At 48.8% G+C, this 20,816-nt stretch overlaps 2 protein-coding genes across 3 annotated transcripts; one reads left to right on the forward strand and one right to left on the reverse strand.

Moving 5' to 3' along the window:
* The first annotated feature begins 1,720 nt into the window (after nucleotides 1-1,720).
* Nucleotides 1,721-7,261, forward strand: LOC104485643 (E3 ubiquitin-protein ligase RNF113A). Its single transcript, XM_086766766.1, has 10 exons — nucleotides 1,721-1,866; nucleotides 2,148-2,224; nucleotides 2,348-2,452; nucleotides 3,491-3,598; nucleotides 3,882-3,991; nucleotides 4,196-4,302; nucleotides 4,874-4,963; nucleotides 5,767-5,860; nucleotides 6,454-6,560; nucleotides 7,051-7,261. Exons 1-10 carry the CDS (start codon nucleotides 1,767-1,769, stop codon nucleotides 7,140-7,142), a joined length of 990 nt encoding a protein of 329 aa, XP_086622892.1. The 5' UTR covers nucleotides 1,721-1,766; the 3' UTR covers nucleotides 7,143-7,261.
* A 1,057-nt stretch (nucleotides 7,262-8,318) lies between these two features.
* On the reverse strand, nucleotides 8,319-20,358 carry STRADA (STE20 related adaptor alpha). Of its 2 annotated transcripts, XM_086766764.1 has the most exons (13): nucleotides 20,327-20,358; nucleotides 20,053-20,137; nucleotides 18,719-18,776; nucleotides 17,852-17,880; nucleotides 14,162-14,264; nucleotides 13,529-13,650; nucleotides 13,276-13,384; nucleotides 13,048-13,171; nucleotides 11,930-12,101; nucleotides 11,165-11,269; nucleotides 10,767-11,008; nucleotides 10,082-10,124; nucleotides 8,319-9,771 (listed from the first exon to the last, which is right to left on the reverse strand). In XM_086766764.1, the coding sequence occupies exons 2-13, from the start codon at nucleotides 20,086-20,088 to the stop codon at nucleotides 9,619-9,621; spliced, it is 1,296 nt and encodes a 431-aa protein (XP_086622890.1). In that variant the 5' UTR covers nucleotides 20,089-20,137; nucleotides 20,327-20,358; the 3' UTR covers nucleotides 8,319-9,618. The 2 variants fall into 2 exon arrangements, with proteins under 2 accessions (XP_086622890.1, XP_086622891.1); XM_086766765.1 differs by lacking the exon at nucleotides 10,082-10,124.
* Nucleotides 20,359-20,816: the final 458 nt, after the last annotated feature.

The following is a 20,816-nucleotide window of genomic DNA, read 5'->3' on the forward strand; positions in this document are numbered from 1 at the left end:
CGGAAATCCAGATTTTCCTCCACGGAGAGCTGACGAGCTGTGCGTGGGAGAGGTGCTGGGTAAGGTGCTCGGTGGGTCGATCTGCCAGGGCAGGTTCTCATGGGGCGAGCGAAATCTCCGCCCGGACGCTAAAGGCGGCTTCCCCCCCGTGCTGCCCCTGGGGTTTGGGACCCAGTGGCTGAAGCGTGGAGGGCTGGGATTTCTCCAGAAACAGGGCAAAACCTGAGGAATGAACCAATTAAATATTAATAGTTAAAACCTGAAGGGAACTTAGAGGCGGTTTGAGACCAGCCAAGGAAGCCGGGATGGCCGTGAGCCAGCAGAAAGACAGAGGGACCCTGTGGCTCTGAGGATCTCACCTTCACCTCCCAAAGCCCTCACGCGGGGGATAAGTGGAGGCAAAATATGCGATGGAGGGGTGGTAAGAGCTTTGATGCTGATGGTGCAGGAGCAAATATTCTCGTCTGAGCTCCTCAACACAGCGCGGTGCTGCCAGGAAGAGCCGAACGCCGGCTGGAGACAGCCCCAAGTCTCAGCCCGGTGGCAAGTGCTCTTCATGTGCAGAGTTTCTCTGCAATTCCCTGTGCAAATAATACAATCAAGGAATTCATGGCGGGGTTTACCGGACAAGGAGACAGCGGTGATACGATTTATTGCCTCTGACACTGCGCTGCCCAAATAGCATCTGTGATTAAAAGGCTGGCTGCCACCGAGAGCAAATAAAAGCGGAATTTGACTCGATGGCAAAATTAGCTGTTGCCGAGCGGATCCAGACCCAGCGACGGGAATGGTCGTACGCGTTGCACGGCAGGAGACTGGCAGGGCCGCAAAAGCCCGTGTCCATCCGGGCACGGGGAAGAGCGTCCAAGGAATCGCCAGGATGCCCCGGGATGAGGGCCGGCGAGCGGGAAGCCTTCAGCAAGAGCACGGTGCCTGCGTGCTGCCTCGCACTCTGGGCATGAGCGCAGGCACACGCGTGCACACCCATACCCACGCGTGCACACACGCATTAACCCACTGCAGGTCCCCTCGTATGTGCGCAGGCACACGCATGCACACACGCATGCACACATACAAAAGCACATGCACGCTGGCACGCTCATGCACTCTCACACGTGTGCACGCGCATACACACATGTGCCCGTGCCCACACGTCTGTACACGCCCACGCACGCGTGTCACGCCCCCGTGCACACACTCACGCCCGCCCAGACAGGCCTGCGGGCGATGGCGGGGCCGGGCCAGCCGGTGCGGGGGCTGGGGTCCGCCGGCCTGGGGGGTGGGCCCGGGGTGGGCCCGGGGCGGGGGGCGCTGGGCTCAGCTCCTTTTCCCGTTGCTATGGCGACGTGCAAGGCCCCAGCAGCCCGCCAGGCCGGGAGGAGACGGAGCGGGAACGGGAACTGGGTGGCGGGGGGGCCGCGGCCCTCGCCCCTCAGCGCACCCGCCCCGCTGCCGGGCTCAGAGGCCGGGGACAGCAGCTGGGGGGGCCGGCTCGGCCGGGGCGCCGGGGGGCTCAGGCAGTGCAGAGGGGAGCGGCCCGGGGCTACCCCGAGGGGGCGTCAGCGGCCCGGGACCCCCGACCCCGCTCGGCCCCCCCGGCTCCCTCCTCCCCGCCGGCAGGGGGCGCCCTTCCCCGGAGGCGCCGCTCTCCCCGCCCCCCCCCCGCTCCGGGCGCCCAGTCCTCCTCGCCCGCAGGGGGCGCCGCGCCGCGCTTGGCAGCCTCCGGCGCCGCTCTAGCTGATGACGGCAGTGGTCGGCGGCGCAAGATGGCGGAGGAGGGCTCTGTTTGCAGCTTCGTTTTCAAGAAGCGGGGCCTGGCGGCGGGCAGAGGTCGGCGTAAGCGGCCCAGCAGCGACCAGGAGCAGGGTGAGGGCCGGCGGGGGCTTACGGAGGGCTCCGCAGCGCTCCGCAGCCGGGCCGTTACGTGCCGGTATCCTGGGGAGGCGAGGGAGGGCCTGGTGCCGCCCTGCAGCGCTGCCTCCACACGGAGAGGCCTCGCTGCTCCCCCAGACATCCCTATCTCCGTGTGGTGCGGGGGGTTAAGGACTCCTCCCCGGCCGTGCCACCACCCTCGGGGGTTCCCCCTGCTTCCCGCACCTTCCCGCGGAGGGGGAGGCACACCCTGACCCCTGGGCTTTACCCCTCAGAGAGCAGCGGTGAGGAGGGCAGCACGGTGGTGCGGAAGGAGCGGCGGCGGGAGACCCCCAACCCCATGATCCAGAAGGTAAGGGAGCCACAGCAGGGCACTGCTCCATCTGAGGGGCATCCGCACTGGCCTGCTAGGCTCAACCGAGACACAGCGTTGCAGCCTTCTGTCCTTCAAACCTGCTGTGTTCTTGCCTCTCAGACCAGGAGATGTATGAAGGAGAGGCCCGCATATGCACTGAGCAGCAGTGACGATGAGGATCCATCAAAGGATATTGGAGTCACTTACAAATCAACACGGTCGGCGGTAAGGATGGGCAAGAATGTGGTTCTGGGATGAGAGGTGAGGTGGGACTGGCAGATCCTGCACTTAATAGAGAGAATTTGCCTCTGCGAATGTGGGATCAGCCATTCTTTCTCCTTTATCTATAGTTGCACCTTCCTGTCCCTTCTCTTTTTATAGACAAGTACCTTGTGCTGGGTTTGTTCTCCTGATACCCCCTGTGTCTTTAGGACGCCATCTGAGGTTGGCCTTTCCCTCTTAGAGTTGGGAATTAAAACTCCAGGATGCCACTGGACTTGCCCAACATGGCACAAAGTTTTCAGGAGAGGGAGCACTTGGGTCAGGTTTGCCCTGCTCTTGTCACATTAGGGATTAATGTGACCGTAACCTCGTGCTGTCATTATTCACCGCTGTGGCTGCTGCCAAGGAGAGCAGCGTGGTGTTGGCCTGGCTTGCTCTAGGGGAATGGGAAGGGAGCAGGAGGAGATGACAGCTTTGGGGCTCCAGAAGCTTTTGGCACGTAAATTTGATTTGGTTTTAATTGAGGCTGGCTGCAATTATTCTTCAGTTTCTGTGCAGCTGTTCCTGAAGATCTGATGCAACCTAGGCATCAGTGTCTGTTCAGTCCTTTAAAGAGGAATCTAAACCAGACCACCATGTTGAAACTGAATGGAAGCCACCCACAGCTGGGTTAAAAGTTCAGACGCAGCATCCTGTGTGTGGTGGGCTGGTCTCACGGTTGAAGTGTTGGATGTGGGAGACCCGAGTTCAGCTTCCAGCTAAGCCAAGGCTGAGCATGAAGGAGTAAAGTGAGGACAAGTGTCTTGTGCCTCTGCAGACTAAAACGTGGGAGCAATGGGTAGTTAGCGCTCCGGCCTCTGCCAGCACTAGGCTGGACCTGGCCCCTGGGGGATCCTCCCTGGGAAGTGCTAAGGGACAGTAGGAACTGGTGGAAGGGAAAGCCGGCCATGTTCTTGCTCTCTGACCCTCCCAGTCAGCCAAGGAGCTCTCTGTCTTGTATAGGTTTTCTCTTCGCTGTTGTCACAAGTTCTTGCTTTTCAGAAACCTGTTGGCCCGGAAGACATGGGAGCCACAGCAGTGTATGAACTGGACACAGAGAAGGAGAAAGATGCCCAGGCCATCTTCGAGCGCAGCCAGAAAATCCAGGAGGTGAGTCAGCCTCGCTCTGTAAGACCTAGTGCTCGGCAGCAGGAGTGCATGTGCTTTGCTCATCCTCTTCTGCACACGAAGAAGAGTTTGAATCTCTTCTTCCCTGGAAACTGGAGAAGCCAACAGTATCACCCTTGCACGTAGGGGAATTTTCTGGCTTTATTGGCATCTTGGTATTAGGGAAGGCAGAGCTGGGGAGGTGGACTGGTGTCAGAGTGGGGAAAGCTAATCTATGGCATGAAGCTTTCCTGACCCTTAATCACCTTTATTTTTGCTTTCCTAGGAGTTAAGGGGAAAGGAAGATGATAAAATTTACCGTGGTATTAATAACTATCAGAAGTATGTGAAGCCCAAGGACACCTCGATGGGAAATGCCTCTTCAGGAATGGTCAGGTAGGTTGGGCTGAGCCTCAGAAGACTGGGACCACAGAGCAGCTCAAGCACCATCCCCAAAGGAACCTGTTTGGGGCTTGAACTTTGCTGTTCCTGCCAGCTTCTTTCTGTCTAACGAGTCCGGTGTCTGGTTCTGACCAGGCCCCCAGGGGCCTTCTCCACCGCAGCTGCGCAGCCGGCCTGAGCCTTCTCCCACCCTTTCAGAAAAGGACCCATCCGTGCTCCGGAGCACTTGCGGGCCACGGTGCGGTGGGACTACCAGCCCGACATCTGCAAGGACTACAAAGAGACTGGATTCTGCGGCTTTGGAGGTGAGTGGATCTTGCCTGCAGCTGAACACGTGCTGCGCCAGCTCTGCAAAGGGATCCTGCTCGTGATCCCGTGCTTGTGGCGCTAAGATGAGGGCTTACTGATGAACAGGCACTTGTTTGCAGAGCTGGTGTGTGATGCTGTCGCGGAGTTGTTTTATGTAATGTTCTGGTCGTTCGCGTTGGCTTTTCTGAAAGCTGATGGCCTCTTATCAGTGGTTGTAAGAGTCCTGGGAGGGACCCCTGGATGTTCCAGTGACCCCCACGGGTATTCTGGCCACAGAGGCCATGTGAGGGGTGGGATTTCCTCTTCCTTATCCCACTGTCCACGTGTGTAAATGCTGGAGCTGTTGCCGTAGCACGCAGAGCGTGATCCTCCCAGTCTGTCAGCCCTGAGAGGGGTCCCATGTCTGCTCCAGGAGCTTGGCACTGCCCTGCAGCACAGGCGGGCAGGGAGGCAGTCGGGTTTCACCTTCTGCTGGGCACAGCTCAGGCTGCCCCTGAATGAGGTGTGCTGTTAAGGCTCTGTCCCGCACAGCCTGGCTGTTAATTCCTCTTTCTTTGTGCCGCTCAGACAGCTGTAAATTCCTCCACGACCGCTCAGACTACAAACATGGCTGGCAGATTGAACGGGAACTGGATGAAGGCCGGTACGGAGTCAATGGTATGGCACCACCCCTCTGATCTAACTAACTAAGTGTGGATGAAGCTACGAGCTCCTGCCTTTTGTCGTGCCCTGAACGCGACGTAGGGATATTGGAGTGTGGGTTGAATTAATCTTAGAACAGCCTCTTTATTCCAAAGTGGTGGAACTCCCTGCTGCAGGATAACCGTAGGGCCAGTAACCAGACAGTGCTGAGCAAATCTGCTGCTTTCAGATAACCACTGATTGCCACTAGCGAGAACTCTTTCCTCTGGCTCTCTGTAAAAGGACAGCACTGCTGTTGTGTGGGTCCTAGCAGCAAGCTGTGTGGAGCTGGGGAGATGTGACCATCTCCTGCTCTTCAGGTGCCCAGGAGGTGGGACGCTTTCATACTATGTCACTCACAGCATCCACAGCTGTGGCCCAAGGCTCCCGAGTGTTGCTCATGAACTGCTGTGCAGCTGGGGGCAGAGAGTGTTCTCTGTTCAGCTGGAGCCAAAAAGTTTGGCAGCAGCTGGTTTGTAAAAAAAAAAATCTAAAAAAAATAGGAGGGGGCTGGAGGATATGTCTCTTTATAGCAGCGAGTGGGTGAGGGAGAAAAGAATTTGCAACAAGCACTCTGGCTCATTAGACCTAATTATATCTTAGTCCCACACGTGTTCCTGACATCAGCAGTACCCAGATGCCAAAACTGTATTGTTTCCAGCAGAGATTCAGTCCCACCTGCTGTGCTCTCTCCATATTTAATATTTCGGGCCCCACGCATGGGCTGGTCTGGCTGCCTCTGCTTTTGCTCCAGTCTGGTTTACTTTTCTCTTCTGCAGATGAGGAAAACTATGAGGTGAGCAGCGATGAGGACGATATGCCTTTCAAATGCTTCATCTGCAGAAGTTCCTTCAAGAACCCTGTGGTCACCAAGTAAGTGCTTGTTTTGGCATGAGGAGCCACGCGTCTGCTGTCGATCCAGTTCCCGAGTCATTCGCTGTGGAGGCAAATACAAACACTGCCCACAGGCTGGTGGGTGGAACCCGCTCGTTGTCTGCCATGGCTTTCTGGTGGGTGAGGACATCCTCTGATAACCAGGGAGTCTCGTAACTGCATCTGGAGCATCTTCTGGGAAGGGATCTCAAACCTTTGTTGTCCAGGCATCTTTTAGATTTCCGCAGATGCTGCCTCATTACATCATCTTTCCCCGTAGCCCTGAGATTTTGTTTTCATGCCTTTGTTCCTCCTGGACATGGAGTGCCACGCTGCATTGCATGAGCAGATAGACGGAAGCATGGGGCAGCCAAGAGCTTGGCAAGGATGAGGAGCAGGCTGGGGGGCTGCATACCTGATGTCTGGAAGAGCTCACTTGTGGCTCTGTGATGCGGTGCTGAAACACGGGGACAGTGCAGCTCTGCACACAGCTCACTTCTGCATCCCCCAGGGACCAGCAGTCAGTAATGTCCAACTTCTGGGCACAGGGATTCTATCTGGTGACTTGCAGTGGCATCTGTGTCTCCATACAGGTGTAAGCACTACTTCTGTGAGAGTTGTGCCCTCCAACACTACCGCAAATCCCAGCGCTGCTACGTCTGCGACAAGCAAACCAATGGCGTCTTCAACCCAGCAAAAGGTAACGGGCACCTGTGAGAGAGGGCTTTCAGTGGGAGCTTCTGGAGCAGCAAAGGCACCAGCTCCTGAGGGATCTTCTTGGTGTTGGGCCTGGCCCTAAGCTGGAGCTCAGCTCCTGGCTGCCAGCAGAGTTTCCTTTGGTGCCAGGAGATGGTACATCGTGGGCTGGGTGGCTCTGTAGACACACAGTGAGGGTCTGGGCTGGCCCAGATGGGGAACTCTGGGAGTGTGACATCTCGTGAAGGTAGGGGGGACATGCCACAGAGCACAGGCAGCGAGTCAGTAAGGCACCGATAGATTCTGTGACTGTAACATCTGATGCCCTGGGCTTGGCACACAGTGGTAGCACCCAGCTCAGCCTTTGCGTGCGCAAGTGATTTTTTGGTAGCTGCCCTGGTTCTTGCAGAGATGGGTGTTTGCAGGACCTGGGCACCTGGCTTTGGTGTGCTCCCTGCACCTGGAGTCTCATCCTGCCTATTCCTGTTTTTCAGAGCTCATGGCAAAACTGGAAAAACACAAAGGGGAGGAGGAAGAAGAGGAGGAAGAGCGGCAACATTCAGACCATGGAGAGGATCGGCAATAGCAGAGCACCCTGTTTTGTATCTAGCTGAATAAAGCTTTCATGGGAGGGGGGGAAACACAGCAGTAGCTGTACCCAGAGCGTGTGTATCCAACCAGCAGCTACTAAAACAGTGCCCTGACCATGCCAGACTCCGTGTGTGCTGCTCTGTGAAGGCACAGGACAGAACAGGTAAGGTCAGACGTGAGAGTGGTGGCTCAGCACAGCTGCCTGCTGCCACCGCGCCGCCAGCAGTTCCCTCCCAGTGCAGCGGTGCCCCTGGGGAAGGCCGTGTTGCATTCAGTTACTTCACAACTTTTTTTGACAAGGTGCTGCAGTTGCACTCCTAACTTTGCGCTGACCCTGCTTGCTTCCTGCTGTGTAAGCATAAAACTGTCTGTAAGTTAAGTCAAGGCCAGAATCGTTGAGCGTGCTGCAAGCACGGGAAGGGATGAGAAAGCTTGCGTTAAGTTCATCCTTCACCCTAAAAATGCTAACTCAGGGGAAAGCAGGCTAGAGTGCTGGGATTATTTGTGATTTATTGTAACTCAGTGTGTTCCCTCCTGTCTTTTCTGCCAGCCTCTTGGTTCCTAGGAGAATTCAAGAGAGGCTTAGAACTTCAGTGAGCAACACCTCTTGCATCATCTCTTTTCTGGGAGGAAACCCATCTCCTCCAAACGCAACAGCTGCAGCATGTCACTGACAGCCCCCCAGGTTTTATGCTGTGAGCAGCGCTATGTTTTCTCTTGCTGTAAGTACTAGAAATTCAGTCCCTGTCCAGGCTTGTGGGGGAGGAATAAGGATTTTCAGAAGCTGCAGATGTCATGACAAACTAGGAAATTAAGATCTACTCTAGTAAAATTAAATCAGGAACCAAACGTGATCCCAGAGAGTGTCTGTTGTAGCCTCCCCTTACAAACACCTCTGCTCTGGGAGAAGACTGCATTTTACTGAGCAAGGGCAGTTGTTTGGAGCTCCTTGCTTTAGTTCAAAGAAACATGAAGGCAGTTGCAACTAACAGTGCTGCAAGCTGCTGTGGTGAGGAGCGCTGCCTTCCCGGTATGTTCTAACACCACCAAGCCCCTGCCAGCTGGGGTGCAAGCAGCAGCTCAAGTAAGGAAATGAGAAGAGAGTAAGCACGTGCAGCCAGCCCGTGTCATCATTTGTGATCCACTCCATCATCCTGCAGCCGCAGCAGACTTAGAAAACTTCAGAAATATTTTATTTGTTTTGGCAAAAAACTAGAGTAACAAACTTTATCTGGGTTCAAGTACAGTTTATAAACACAAGAAGGACCTGTTGCCAGCACCACTGCTCCCATTAACCCCACCTACAGGAGTGGATTCTCAGTGCTTCATTAAAGAGTAGAAAGACATCCACCACCCATGGGAGGGTCCTTGGAAGGGTCAAACTAAAACCCTTAAATACACCTCCAAAAAACAAATACCATGGAATGGGGGAGAGCTGCCACAACAGCTGGGCAGAGTCACACAGCCGTGAATCGAGGGGAGCCACGTGAGAAGCAAGCTTTTACCGATCGTTCGGTCAGGGAAGGCAGAACAGCAATGGTAATGGGAGGCTTAAGATCAATTCTGTACATGATTTTCAACGAGGAGTTGTGAGCAAGACGATTTAGCATGAAAGTCCACTTACTTTTCCTGTGTGCCACTGAGAACAAGCTGGTATGAGTGTTAGGTGCTGCAAAACCAGCCCAGCTAACAGGAGTCTCGACTAGGTGTGCTGCAGGGAATAAAAGCTCACGTACACACTCACTGTGGTGACTCAGGCAGCCCTCCAAGAGAGGCTGGAATGCCCTGTCTGACCTGGAGCCCTGAGTGCTCAGCATCCAGTGAGAGGAGTCTCTTCAAAAGCTCTCTTCGGAATCGGAAGAGAAGAATCGAGTGCTGCAGAGGAATGCCTGATGCAGCAAGTGTGCCTGGAACAGAATCTGGTCATCTTTTATCTCCCATCACAAAGCAGTGATTAAATTTAAGGACACAATCCCTTTTTTTTTGCCCAGCCTCCAAAGTTACCCTGTAACAGTAATCAGGCTAGCTCTAAGAGAATGCCCAAAACTAAGAGCTGCCTGCATCCCCTTAGCTCCAAGGCACCCTTAAAAGAGAAAGAACCACAGAGGGCTGGGTCATGCAGCCTTCCAACTGGGATATGAGGAAGCCAGTGATTTTTAGAAACACATAAATAGAGACCAAACGGAGTCACTCAGCCCATCTGAGTGATCTACCAGTGCTCAGCTGCAAGAACTGGGGCTCTGGGCACTGCGCCATCTCAAATGCTCCACAGTTCCTTGGGGTTGATCCTTTTCCAGCTCACATCTGTCCATTTGTTTTCAGGCTACTTCCCAAGTAGAGAGGCAGCTGAAGTTCCTTCCCAAGGACCTATAAACTCTTCTACGTGTAACACTCATCACCTTTTATGAACAGGACCAATAAATTACAATGTCCAGAAAGCTCATCCAGAAACATGTATAGTCCCTGTTTTTCTAGAATTCCCAGTCATCCACATCCAGCTGCTCCAGGTTTGACACCAGCCCAAAAATGCCACTGGGATCTTGGGGCCGCGTTCCTTCAAAATTGGTGATTGGGGTGACGGGGCGCAGAAGTTCAGGGAGCGCTTCAGAAGCACGGCGCTTGATCTGCACAAAAAGGGGAGAACTGGGTTGCTGAAATGCTTCCCCACATCACAGGCAACTTAGATTTAATCTACACAGATTTACATCCTCTGTTTAGATAAGGAAGAGATGCATTGAGAACAGCCCGTCCACCTCCGAGGGGAACGTGAGGATCACCAAGCTGCACTACAGTTAGTCACCAAACTAACTTAATCCTTTCAGATCACGGAAAATTCAGCAATTCTACATTCCCACCCTCAGGTTCAGTGAGACAGCAAGACAACTACAGAAAAGCCACTGTTCTTTCTATCTGCAGATTAAATGAGTTCCTTACCTGCTTGAAAAAGGGATGATTAAGCAGAGCGCCTGCACTTGGCCTGTGGAAGGGAGTTAGAATAAAGTCAGCACAAAAGAAGAAGAAAGAAAAGACCAGGGTCCTTCCTGCCTCCCTCATGCCTCAGCTATAGGATATCTCCCTTTTGTAACCAGTAGCACTGTTTATTACATTCACATGCTGTTTTATGCAGGCAGTTACCTACTTGCACGCCCCAACGTTTGGTCAAGGGAAGGTTTCTGAAGAGCGTGGTACCCTAGAGAAGTTTGCCATGGCTAAAGACAACCTTACGCTCAACTACAGAGGAAAATACAGTTCTTGATCGCTTCCCATCGTTATGCTCCGCTGGCTGAAAGCGGACATTCACAGTGATGGAAATTAGGTGAACACAGCCTCACAGGGACCAAAAAGTCAAGTTGTTCAGTTTCTTGACAACATGCAGAACCACTCTACCCTCAAAAGAGGGTGCAAAGTAATTCTGCAGGCACTCTTATAGAAACTGTCTCAAAGTATTAACGCTGCTCTTGCTTTACATACTTGGACTGCTCTTCTCAACGTATGGAACACGTCCTCACCCCACTACACTTCTGGAAAGAAAACTTCAAACAGCCTCTGCTGGCTCTCACAGTTTAATCAGCCCTAGAATAGTGCAGGTCTGTTAAGAGCAGCTTTCACCTGTCTTTACCTGAAATCAGGGTTCCGCTGCAGGCACTGCTCTACAAAGTTATGGAAGTAGGTGGAGAAGGTCCGAAGATAAGGGTGCAGGGTTGGCTCTCCGTTGGACGCCCTCACGTTGCTAATAGCCATGCTCTCACTCATCCCATAGTTAGCACTTGAACGGGAGGTTTTCATAGTCAGCTCATCAGCAGGAATTGTGGTGGTGTCTAGCAGACAGGGAACAGTTCCATTCAGCTTTTCCAAGAGCATCTGGAAGACAATGGGCATAAGCAACATGACACAGAGAAAGATTAGTCGGTGAAGATTTCTCATTCAGGTAGGCACAGCACCCTTCTGTCTTCACATCCCAGCGCAGCAAAGCAGTTCCTTGTGCCAGGACAAGAAAGGAACAGCTTTAAACCTTACCTGCGTAGAAGGCATGTCTTTAAAGGGTACATGTCCGTTTGCCAGCTCACAGGCTGTTATCCCTACACTGTAAATGTCAGATTTTGCATCGTAACCCTGGAGATTCTAGATGAAAAGGAAAAGAAATATTAGCCTTGTGGACTTAGACATGATTGCAGGGGCACTACCCACGATTCGATACGCAGAACAGCAAACCCAAGCGATTAGAGAAGAAATAGTACAACCCGTGTATAGGCTGGTTTATTGCGGTGGTGGTTTTTTTTTGTTTGTTAAAACACACGGTTAAAAGCAACACTTACTTAACTGAAATCAGCTAATTAGTAAGGATGGCAGTAACTGGCACCTAATGTAACACTTAGCTAATGGGAGAATCTGTAGAGGTACCTACAAGAAAACTACTTAGTCAAATTGCTCAGATCAAATTTTACCCCTGCACCCATCCCAAATCTGTTTCCTCTAGCCTCTCTCCTTCCCCTTCCCTGCATTTGCACACCTTCCCCTGGAGGGAAAGAAAACACAATGTTGTAACAGGGACTTCTCATTAATTGCCCCCTTTGACAGGAATACAGATTTCCCCTTGCTAGGGATCACTTGTTTTAAGGTTAAAAGGATATTAAAAAAAGGATAGAGCTCATCACGAGAAAAAGTAATGCTGTGACTTTTGTTGTGTGTTATCTCCCCCACCCCTACGCACACCATAACTCAGAAAACTTCCAGAGATACCATGTATCACTAAAAACCAGCGTGTGGGGTTTTTAAACACACCTGCTGCAAGACTTCAGGACTGAGCCAAGGCAGGACTTTGATGCTGTATTTGGGAAAGTCGTGAACAACTTTGAGCCGCTGCCCATGGTTGATCATACTTAGATTACTTCGCAGGCCAGAGAGGTACACCTTCCCGTCTACAGAGATCAGGATATGGCTGGCTTTAACACTCCTGGAAGGAAAAAAAAAAAAAAAAAAAAAAGTAAGAATAGTCAGGTTCTCTGCCCTCAAACGAGTTATGTTCCTTGCGGCCTTCCCAGGAAGACTTAGTGCAGAAGGGCACTGCAAAGGATTTAACGCAGACATAGGTAAGCTGAATTTCTTTTACAGCACATACAATAAAAGCAGTAACCACTAATAACAGAACTTTCAGCATGTGAAATTTACTCTCACAGCAGAAGTATGTATCAGAGAAGAGGAAAATATGTTAAGGGGTGGAAACTTAGAGTGCTATGCTAAGGAGTGATTTAGAAAGAGATTAAGAGAAGTTGTAGTACTGAAGAGAAATTCACCCTTAGTGAGCACCTACGGAAAGGATAAAAGCTGACTTTAGTGGACAGCTCAATGCACAAGGCAATGCTCCATCAGCCTCCTCCCAGAAGGCTGGGATTCCTAATGACCATCCTGAATACGGTGCAAAGCCACTTCTACAAACGCTAACAGGACTCTATTCACCCCCTTTGCAGGCCTCCAGATAACGTTTCTGCGGCAAGGAGAAAGGCAGGACTGAAGGTTATAGACCCAAGATTATTGCCCTGTTATCTTATTCCCCTGTTACAACAGCAGCAGGGCAAATCCCACCCCCCCGCCACTGTCAGTCTCAATTTGGAGACTATCAGAGTCTTAACAAGCCAGCCTGTCAACAGGAGCGGCAGCTGTGGTTTTAGATACACAGTGGTCTTTGGGATAAGTTTGTTCCATGGTGACACTTTCATGCAGTTTAGTAAGATCAATGATGTCACTTCCCGTCAGCAACAAACTGACTTTCTCTAACAGCAAAGTAACACAAAACTTGTTAATGCATTCTGCATCTCTTGAGCTATCCACTCTGCTCTAATGAAGAGCAGTATTCCCAAGAACTTCCAACAGAAGGAAAATGGATGGGTTTTTTTTAATACCTATGTACATAGCCCATATGGTGGATGTAGTCAAGTGCTTTCAATACGCCTTGGAGGATATACGCAATAGCCAGTTCACTCATCCCATCCATAAAATGGGTACAGATTAAATCTTTTGCAGAACCTAAAAAGAAACAAAACACCTCTTAATTGGTCAGAAAAAAACCCAAGGATAACTCAATTTCATTTCACAGAATATGATGGTCAGACAAATGTGTTTCCACCTACCATAGGCCATGAAAGATGTCACTACCCATAGCTCATTGTCAGCTATGAAAGTTGCTTTGTATGGCACGATGTTAGGGTGGTTGAAGAGCTTGGAAACGTGAAGTTCTCCCTAAAATTAAGAAAAAAAAAAAAAGAAAAGATATTTTGATTCAATTCAGTAAATGCAGAAAAATGAACACAGTATTGATAAGCACTGCTTTTGCTGTGTGCCCTCTCCTAAAATTGCATTACGGTATGAACGGATTCGCGTTACCTGCAAGAATGTGACCATTTCATTTGTGCAGGCCTCCAAGTTCACTCTTCTGACTGTGACATACTCCCCTGTGGGTTTATACCTGGCCAGGTTCACAACCATCAAGTCTTCAAAGCCTCTGCCTGAAAGAGAAGGCGTTAAAGCTTCAGCAATATTTCTGAATTACACACTTCTGGAGAACTCCTCCAGTCCTTGACCCTTAAATAATCTTTACACGCATTTACTGAAACTATTTTTGGCCTTGTGAAAAGGAGTAATCGTTCCATCAGATACCACCTTCCTTGGCACGTATCCCATGGAGAGAAATCCTCCCAGCCAGTAATATTATCCTGTCTTTCAAGCTCAGAACTGAGGCAGAAATAAAATTATGAAGCCTCACCAAGGACAGGGACAGGTTTCAGGCTGCTTCTGCTGACTTTGTACTTCCCACTCAGTATCATTAACCCACCACATGCCTCTTTCAGTTGAAAGCCTTTAGGACTGGATCTCATTTTTTATTAAAGTGATTTTAAAATCAAAGACGGCAGGCATCTAATGTAAAAAATAACCAAATCAACCAAGAAAAGGCCAAAATATCTGCAGAAGTTATTTGCAAAGCAGACTTCCAATCCTCCAGCCCACATGTAGTATTACCTATGATAGTGAGCAACTCGTAACAGCTGCTGTCTGGTAGAAAGTTGCTCATGGTGTCCCTTTTAGGGGAAGAAGCTATCGACTCGGAGCTCGCCTCATTTGTCTAGTGGAAAAAAAAATAAAAAATAAAAAATGAAGTGAAGCCAAAACAAATAAAGATCACATGCCGGAAAAATCATCTGCTCCTTATATTATCATACACCTCAAAATAATAAGACAGTACTGAATATAGAAGAGAGAATTTAATTGCTGTTAAAATAATTTAAAATAGTTATTTATCAATTGAAATCCAGGAGATGCCTCATTTCAGAAGATCCAGACATCTGTGTTTCAAAACATGTAACGGTAACAGATAGGTTCTTAATTACTGTAAACCAGAATTTCTTTAGGAATATTTGGATAAAGCCAATTACTATTCCCCAGGACAGCTTAAGCACTGCTTTATAGTAACTACCTTTCTCCCATTAATTACACACTTCTGTGCCACCATCCTGTTGCCCAAGCAAACGCCAAAGGAAAGCTTGTTTACAGCACTTCTCTGCACTGTGGCAGTCAGCACTCCTGTCTGACACTGAGAGTTTTGGTTTTCAGCTGCTCATCTGTGGGAAGACCAGTGCAGCCAAAACTGCTTAGCTGAACGGTACAAGTGATGAACCAACTTAGCCCAAGATATGGAGATCAGACACATATGAAAAGAGAAGCTCCAAATGAAAGCAAAAACTTAACTGCAAAGCATTAGTGCTTACAGAAAAAAAAAAGAAGAAATTAAAAAAAAAAACACCCCACACCAGACAGGGAAGCAGCACTCCCAAGCCTGTCAGTTTTTCTTCACTGCATCTGACATAAAGCTATCTGCTTTATTTATATACACATAAATCTTTCCAAGCACAATTTTGCAGAAGACGAACTTCAATGTTCCTGCAAGTTCCATTACACCTTCCAACTCCCTCAAATTCCTGAAGTCACAAGGAGAGCACGCTAATGGAGAACCAAATGTATTTGGTGTCTAAGATCAGACTTAGCTATCTCAAATTTCCAGCACATTAACTCCTCCTGACATTTGGAACTCCAACTCATTTTTTCCGCCTCATTCCTCATCAGCTGCAAATGCCCTTTATCAGACCTTTTCTCATGGTACATGAAGCAGAAAAGGCTCATGCATTTTCCTAGAGTGAGAGCAAATACTCTTTTATCCATCAGTGAAAGATGGAAACAACATAGTGACAGCCGAAAAACAAGGAACTTGCTGTTCGACACTCAGTCTAGGGTACATGTAGTGCAATAAGCACAGGCATGCATTTGCCATAAATTACCTTTGGGTCCCTAAGGATACTTTGGGAGGAAGCTAACAGTCACACTTCCCAAGTTCCACCTTTTCAACTGACTTTGAACAGCACACATTTCACCTCTCTCTGCCTGCCTTTAAAACAGTGGCATTTTTCAGTTAAGGGAAAAGGCAAAGTTTAAAGATTTGTGAGCAGTGCTATGCTATAATTTCAGCTCAAACAACCCCAGCACAGCAATCCAGTCCTTTTTCAGGATAGCTAACCCCCCCGAGACCTCAGCAGTCCCAAATCCTTTATCCTAATCCTAACGCTACACAGTGCCATTCCTTGGCTGAGAACAGGCAGCAACTTTCCATTCATGACTTCAAACTTCTGCGAAAGGTGCCTGTCAGTTCTGATCTCAATTGTATCACTCATTACTTCTTCCAGCAATTTCACACCATTCTGTCAACGGCAAGATTGCCAGGAGACACACACAGGCAGATGGAAACCTCTGAAGCAGAAAGGCACCACCAAGGAAATGAAAGCAGGAGGCTCTGATAAGCAGCGTTATGGAGCGATGACAGCTGGTGAAACACGGAGCAATATGTAAGTGGTTTGCTTTATTAAAGTCCACTCCAGATACAGCATAAGCCAACAAAAGAGATGCAAGAAATTAAATCTTATTAATGGTGTAGGCTGTTTCAACAGCAATGGAAAAATACTGTAAAATCCCTTTTAGTAAGTCTTCCACTACATCAGAGATCTTCACTCACCTCTCTTCATGTTAGCAGTGACCAATAACTGAGAGTTAATGCAAAAGGAGCTCTACCAGAAATTTATCAACATCATACAAGAGTTAAAAAAAAAAAAAAATTAAACAGAAATGTCATTTATGAAATACTGCAAAAAAAGCTCCTTGGTGGTTTCACACAGGACAACTTTTGGTGTATGGTCAAAAGCAACAGCAGCAGCAAAATGAAGTCACATATGATTAGCTTTATGGCATGACATTCATTAAGAGCTGGCTTTCCAGCTTGTTCATCTGATTTTAATTTGAGATAGATTTAAGGAAATTAATCTTTGAAAGGCAACTACCGTTATAAATGCCATAAGAAAATCAGTGACGTGATGCTAGCAAGGATCTGCATTTGCCAAATGACGTTCACCTGAATTAGGAAGAGGGAATGTCATTTTTGTTCTGCTGCCTTCCTCTCCACCTCCTCATTCCCTCACTCACTTTCAGCACAAGCAACAAAAACTTTCATCCCATCCCTCTCCCCAAATTATTTACCTTTTTCTACAGCCCTGCTGGAAAAAGTAAGCTTTTATTTAGATGTAAAAATCAAAATAAGAGTCTGCAATACCACTGTAGAGGTGACCAAACCCCAAGTGAATACTGTCACAAAACCGACACAGATGCTAATCTCAATTTGAGCATATGCGTAACGCTCCGTAATTTAAAAAAGGTGTGAATTTACTTGACTTTACACAAAATATTCCACATATATCTCATATTTTCAGCTTTGTTTGTGCCAGTAAATTACAGACGCTGGCACAAAAATCAATTATAAGCAGCTTGAACTGACAGTTATAATCTAATCACAATTCATGTTCATAATTAGCTTCAACTAGAGCAACACCTGCATGCAGAAATGTTTCAATATGGTGTGGGCAGGTGGGAAATCATTTAGACAAATATATTCTATCATCAGTTGTGTTATTCTATGAGCATCGTTCATTTAGAGCCACACAGTGCGCAGTCAGGGCCTGCAGAACAAAAAGCATCAAGGTACTTTTCAACTGCTACGTTTTGGCTGTACATTTTTGAAGAGCCATTCCAAGTCTGCAAGTCATTTCAGTTTCTAAGAGGCAAGGCTCTCGCACGGAACTGGCTCTGAAGACGACCAGACAACAGGAGGTAAAGTCAAACTGGAAATTACACGATGTTTGGTTTTGGTGTTGGAGCCTCTGTGGCAGCTGCTCTACAGGGAAGAGAAAGGAATTTGGAATCTGTGTGTTCAGAAGGGAACACTAGGTTTGAATGGCCAATATAACATTTTTTGGCAGTCCCAGAAACTAACCTTTTCGTTTTATTCTAGAAGAAAATTGTAAGAGATTAGCATCTCTGAAGAATCAGATCTAGATCATCTCAAAAAAGAGACCCTTGGAGGGCTGGGGGGACGGACGACTCCAATACAAATCCAAGAGATTAAGCTTAAAGTTTTGACTTGTCACATACAGTTTGAAAACCACACACCAAAATCTCCGCTCCAGGGTGAAACCTGTTTCCACACTTGTAGAGCTAAATACAGAGATGAAATATATAACTAAGATAAAAAGAAAAAAAAAAAAAATCAAACTTCCACAAGGAATAATCTCCATGCAATGAACCACAGCACCACAGCCTGCAAAAGTCACTTACTTTTCTCCGAGAGTCACCCGGAGGCTGCTCTGGAGTAAAGAAATTAATTGTTCACCATGTTGTGTTCAACAGATACCCATTAAAAAGATAGTTGGAAAACTGAGTAAATAACCCTGCATATGCTTTCTGACACCAAATATATACAATTTTTTTTTTTTAGACATTTAATTTACACATAAGGTTGCGGCACTGAAAATAAAATTGTGGTACAAGTATGGGAATTAAAGAGATTCAAATACTGCTACTGTTCATATATTCAACATAGATGTAAGGTGACCATTTTTTTTATTATACTTCTAAACACGTTCAAAAATGACATATCTACTTCACTCAAATACAGAAGAAACTATCTAAAGTTTATTTAAAGTAGTGAAAATTCTTCCACTCCAACTGGAAGCTCAAAGATTTAGACATCTTTCCTTCGCTCTGACTGCTTTCCAAGTCACTGCTCAGGAATTCCACATCCTAGCAGGCAATTTTGTTTGTTCCACACAAAGCAGAAGAGAAACCGATCAGCTCTCCTGCAGGCATGCTGGGGAGCTATCATCAGAGTTTCAAAATCCACTTTTACTCTGAAAAATTATAATTCACCTTCCTAAACCCCAAATCTATCTTTTGCAGAGGAAAAAAGTGGTCTCAAAATAGTACTGCCATCAACAGGAAATTTATTGCAAAATAACTTGCTACATCTTGGACGCTTCCATATTAACTTTATACAGCTAGCCAGCCTGAATAACCAGATCTGGTGCTGCAAAGAGATTTATTCATCTCTTTTACTGTTAAGATACATATTTGCAACCAAATTAACAGACTGTGCGACTAAAACAAAACATTTCAACAATGTCATCTAACGAGAGTTAAACTTACCTCCAAATAGTTCGAACTCTCTTAAGCCCTCGACAATGAACTTTTCAGACACCCACCGCTGAAAGGAAAAAAAAAAAATCCCCCAGATAATTAGTTATTCCTTCTAGAGACAAGTTCCTTTTCCCTCTCCCCCGCAAAAACCATAAAAGTAGGATAACACTTCAAGGATTCTACTGTGGTCTGAAACTGATTAACTGCAACATCAGAGTTAAGTCTTTACTTTGGCCAAGGATATTTTCTTCTTGTGCCGCTACCACGGCACACACCCAGCAACACCCAACAATGTTACTGCTTTTCCTGACCAGCATGCACTTGCAAGAAAGTTAGCACAATTTTACCTCATTCAAACACAAACTTTTACACATGCACATGCAGCAAAAGTAATAACCATGCTACAACTCCCTCACAGAGGCAATTAAAAGTTCTTCGTTTGGGTGTAATAGGTGTAAAAAAGCTTCAACTATTTAGAATGTCTTAGAGAATTTAAGTATCTTGGCTACATATCTATTGTCTGAATGCAAAATTAGAACATAAATATTTTAAAGATGCTGTTCACTTCCAGAATTCATGCTTAATGAATTCATGCAAGCATTAGGTTGTGCAGAGAAACGTTTCTACCGCTCTACTCAACTCTGATTCAAAGAAAAACATATATATGTGCACACATAACACACTAGAATATGCAATTTTAGGCTTGGAGAGTGTTGATCCTCAAGTCAGCATTAAATAATCACAAACACTCTCACGTTAGAATTTGTCTACTTGGTAAAATAACTGAAAAAACAGCTTTTGTTGTTTAGCGCAAGGGAAGCCAGTCCTGGAAAGCACCAGCGAGTCTTAGGGTGACCGTGACTCAAAGCTCATGTGTAACAAGTTAAGGCATTACGAGTGGTTTTCTCGCAGGAAACTTCCTCACTTAAAGATGCAGAATTAAACAAAGCTGTTGTGTTTAGTTTTCCAGGTTAAGTTTAGAAAAAAAAAAAACCCACAAACTGCCGGTGGTGCAACACAGGCGAGGTGGTAACTTCTTAAAGAAAAGCAGGAAAGAATCGGCACCCTCGCACTTTTTCTTAACTGCGACGCCCGTCACAGGCCCCTCGCACCGCACACAAAGGTGATACAGGTGCGTGAGCGAGAAGTGCTTCAGCGCAGAGGTTTTGTAACCAGCGCCCAGCTCGCACACGGGTGCCCTGCCCCGCAACTGGGCGGTCTCCCCGCGGCTCGCAGGTGCTTCGCAGGAGGCCGGCCCCGCCGCCGCTCCTCTGCACAAGCGCAAGGCAGGCTCTACCGACACGCCGGCGTCTGAGGGAAACTGGAAGGTGTTCAACACTCACCCTAATCCGTTCGGGTTTACTTACAAGAAAAGACATGGAATCCGCGTTTGCGTTACCGCACGCAGCTGCTGAAAGGACGGGAAACCTGCAGGCAAAAGAACGGGTCACCCCCCTCACGCCTGCCCCCGGCAACGAGCCCCCGCGCCGGGCAGCGCGCACCCGGAGCCCGGCAGCCCCAGGCTGCTGGGGGGGCGGTCCGTACCGGAGCGCGGCCGGCCCCGGCACCGCCCGGGCCCCGCAGGGCCGCCGCCGCCTCCCCCCCCGGGCCCCTCACCCGCTCCTCAGGCTGCGGCCGCCGCTTACCGGCAGGAGACGCTGCGCGTGTGACGCCAGCACGCCGCCACGTCACGCGAGCGCTCGCAGAGCGCGGCGCGGGCGTTGACGTCGCCTCCGAAGCTCCCGCGCGCACGAGAGGCGGGAAGCAGCCGGCGCCATGTTGGTTCCCTCAGAAAGCGGCCGAGGCTTCGCCCCCGCGGCCCGCCCAGGCGCTCCTCGGGCACAGGCAACGCGCCCTGCCCACCCTCGCTGCTACGACAGCGCCTGCGTGGCCCCTGTCCTTAAAAACAGGGGGCAAATCCTCCATCCCCACTCACCCTGGCCTGTGCAAGGGGCGAGATTCCTTCCTCCTGCTCCAGGCCCCTCTCCTCCAGCAACCACTGCCCTCACAGGGAGCAGCTCCCAGGTGGAATCGTTTCCAGCAGCATCACAGCAGAGATAACACCAGCTACTACATGTTTAACTTCATAGTCCAGGTCCCACTGCCT

Source organism: Chlamydotis macqueenii, chromosome 25, assembly GCF_036417535.1.
Source record: "Chlamydotis macqueenii isolate bChlMac1 chromosome 25, bChlMac1.mat, whole genome shotgun sequence".
Lineage (NCBI taxonomy): Eukaryota > Metazoa > Chordata > Aves > Otidiformes > Otididae > Chlamydotis > Chlamydotis macqueenii.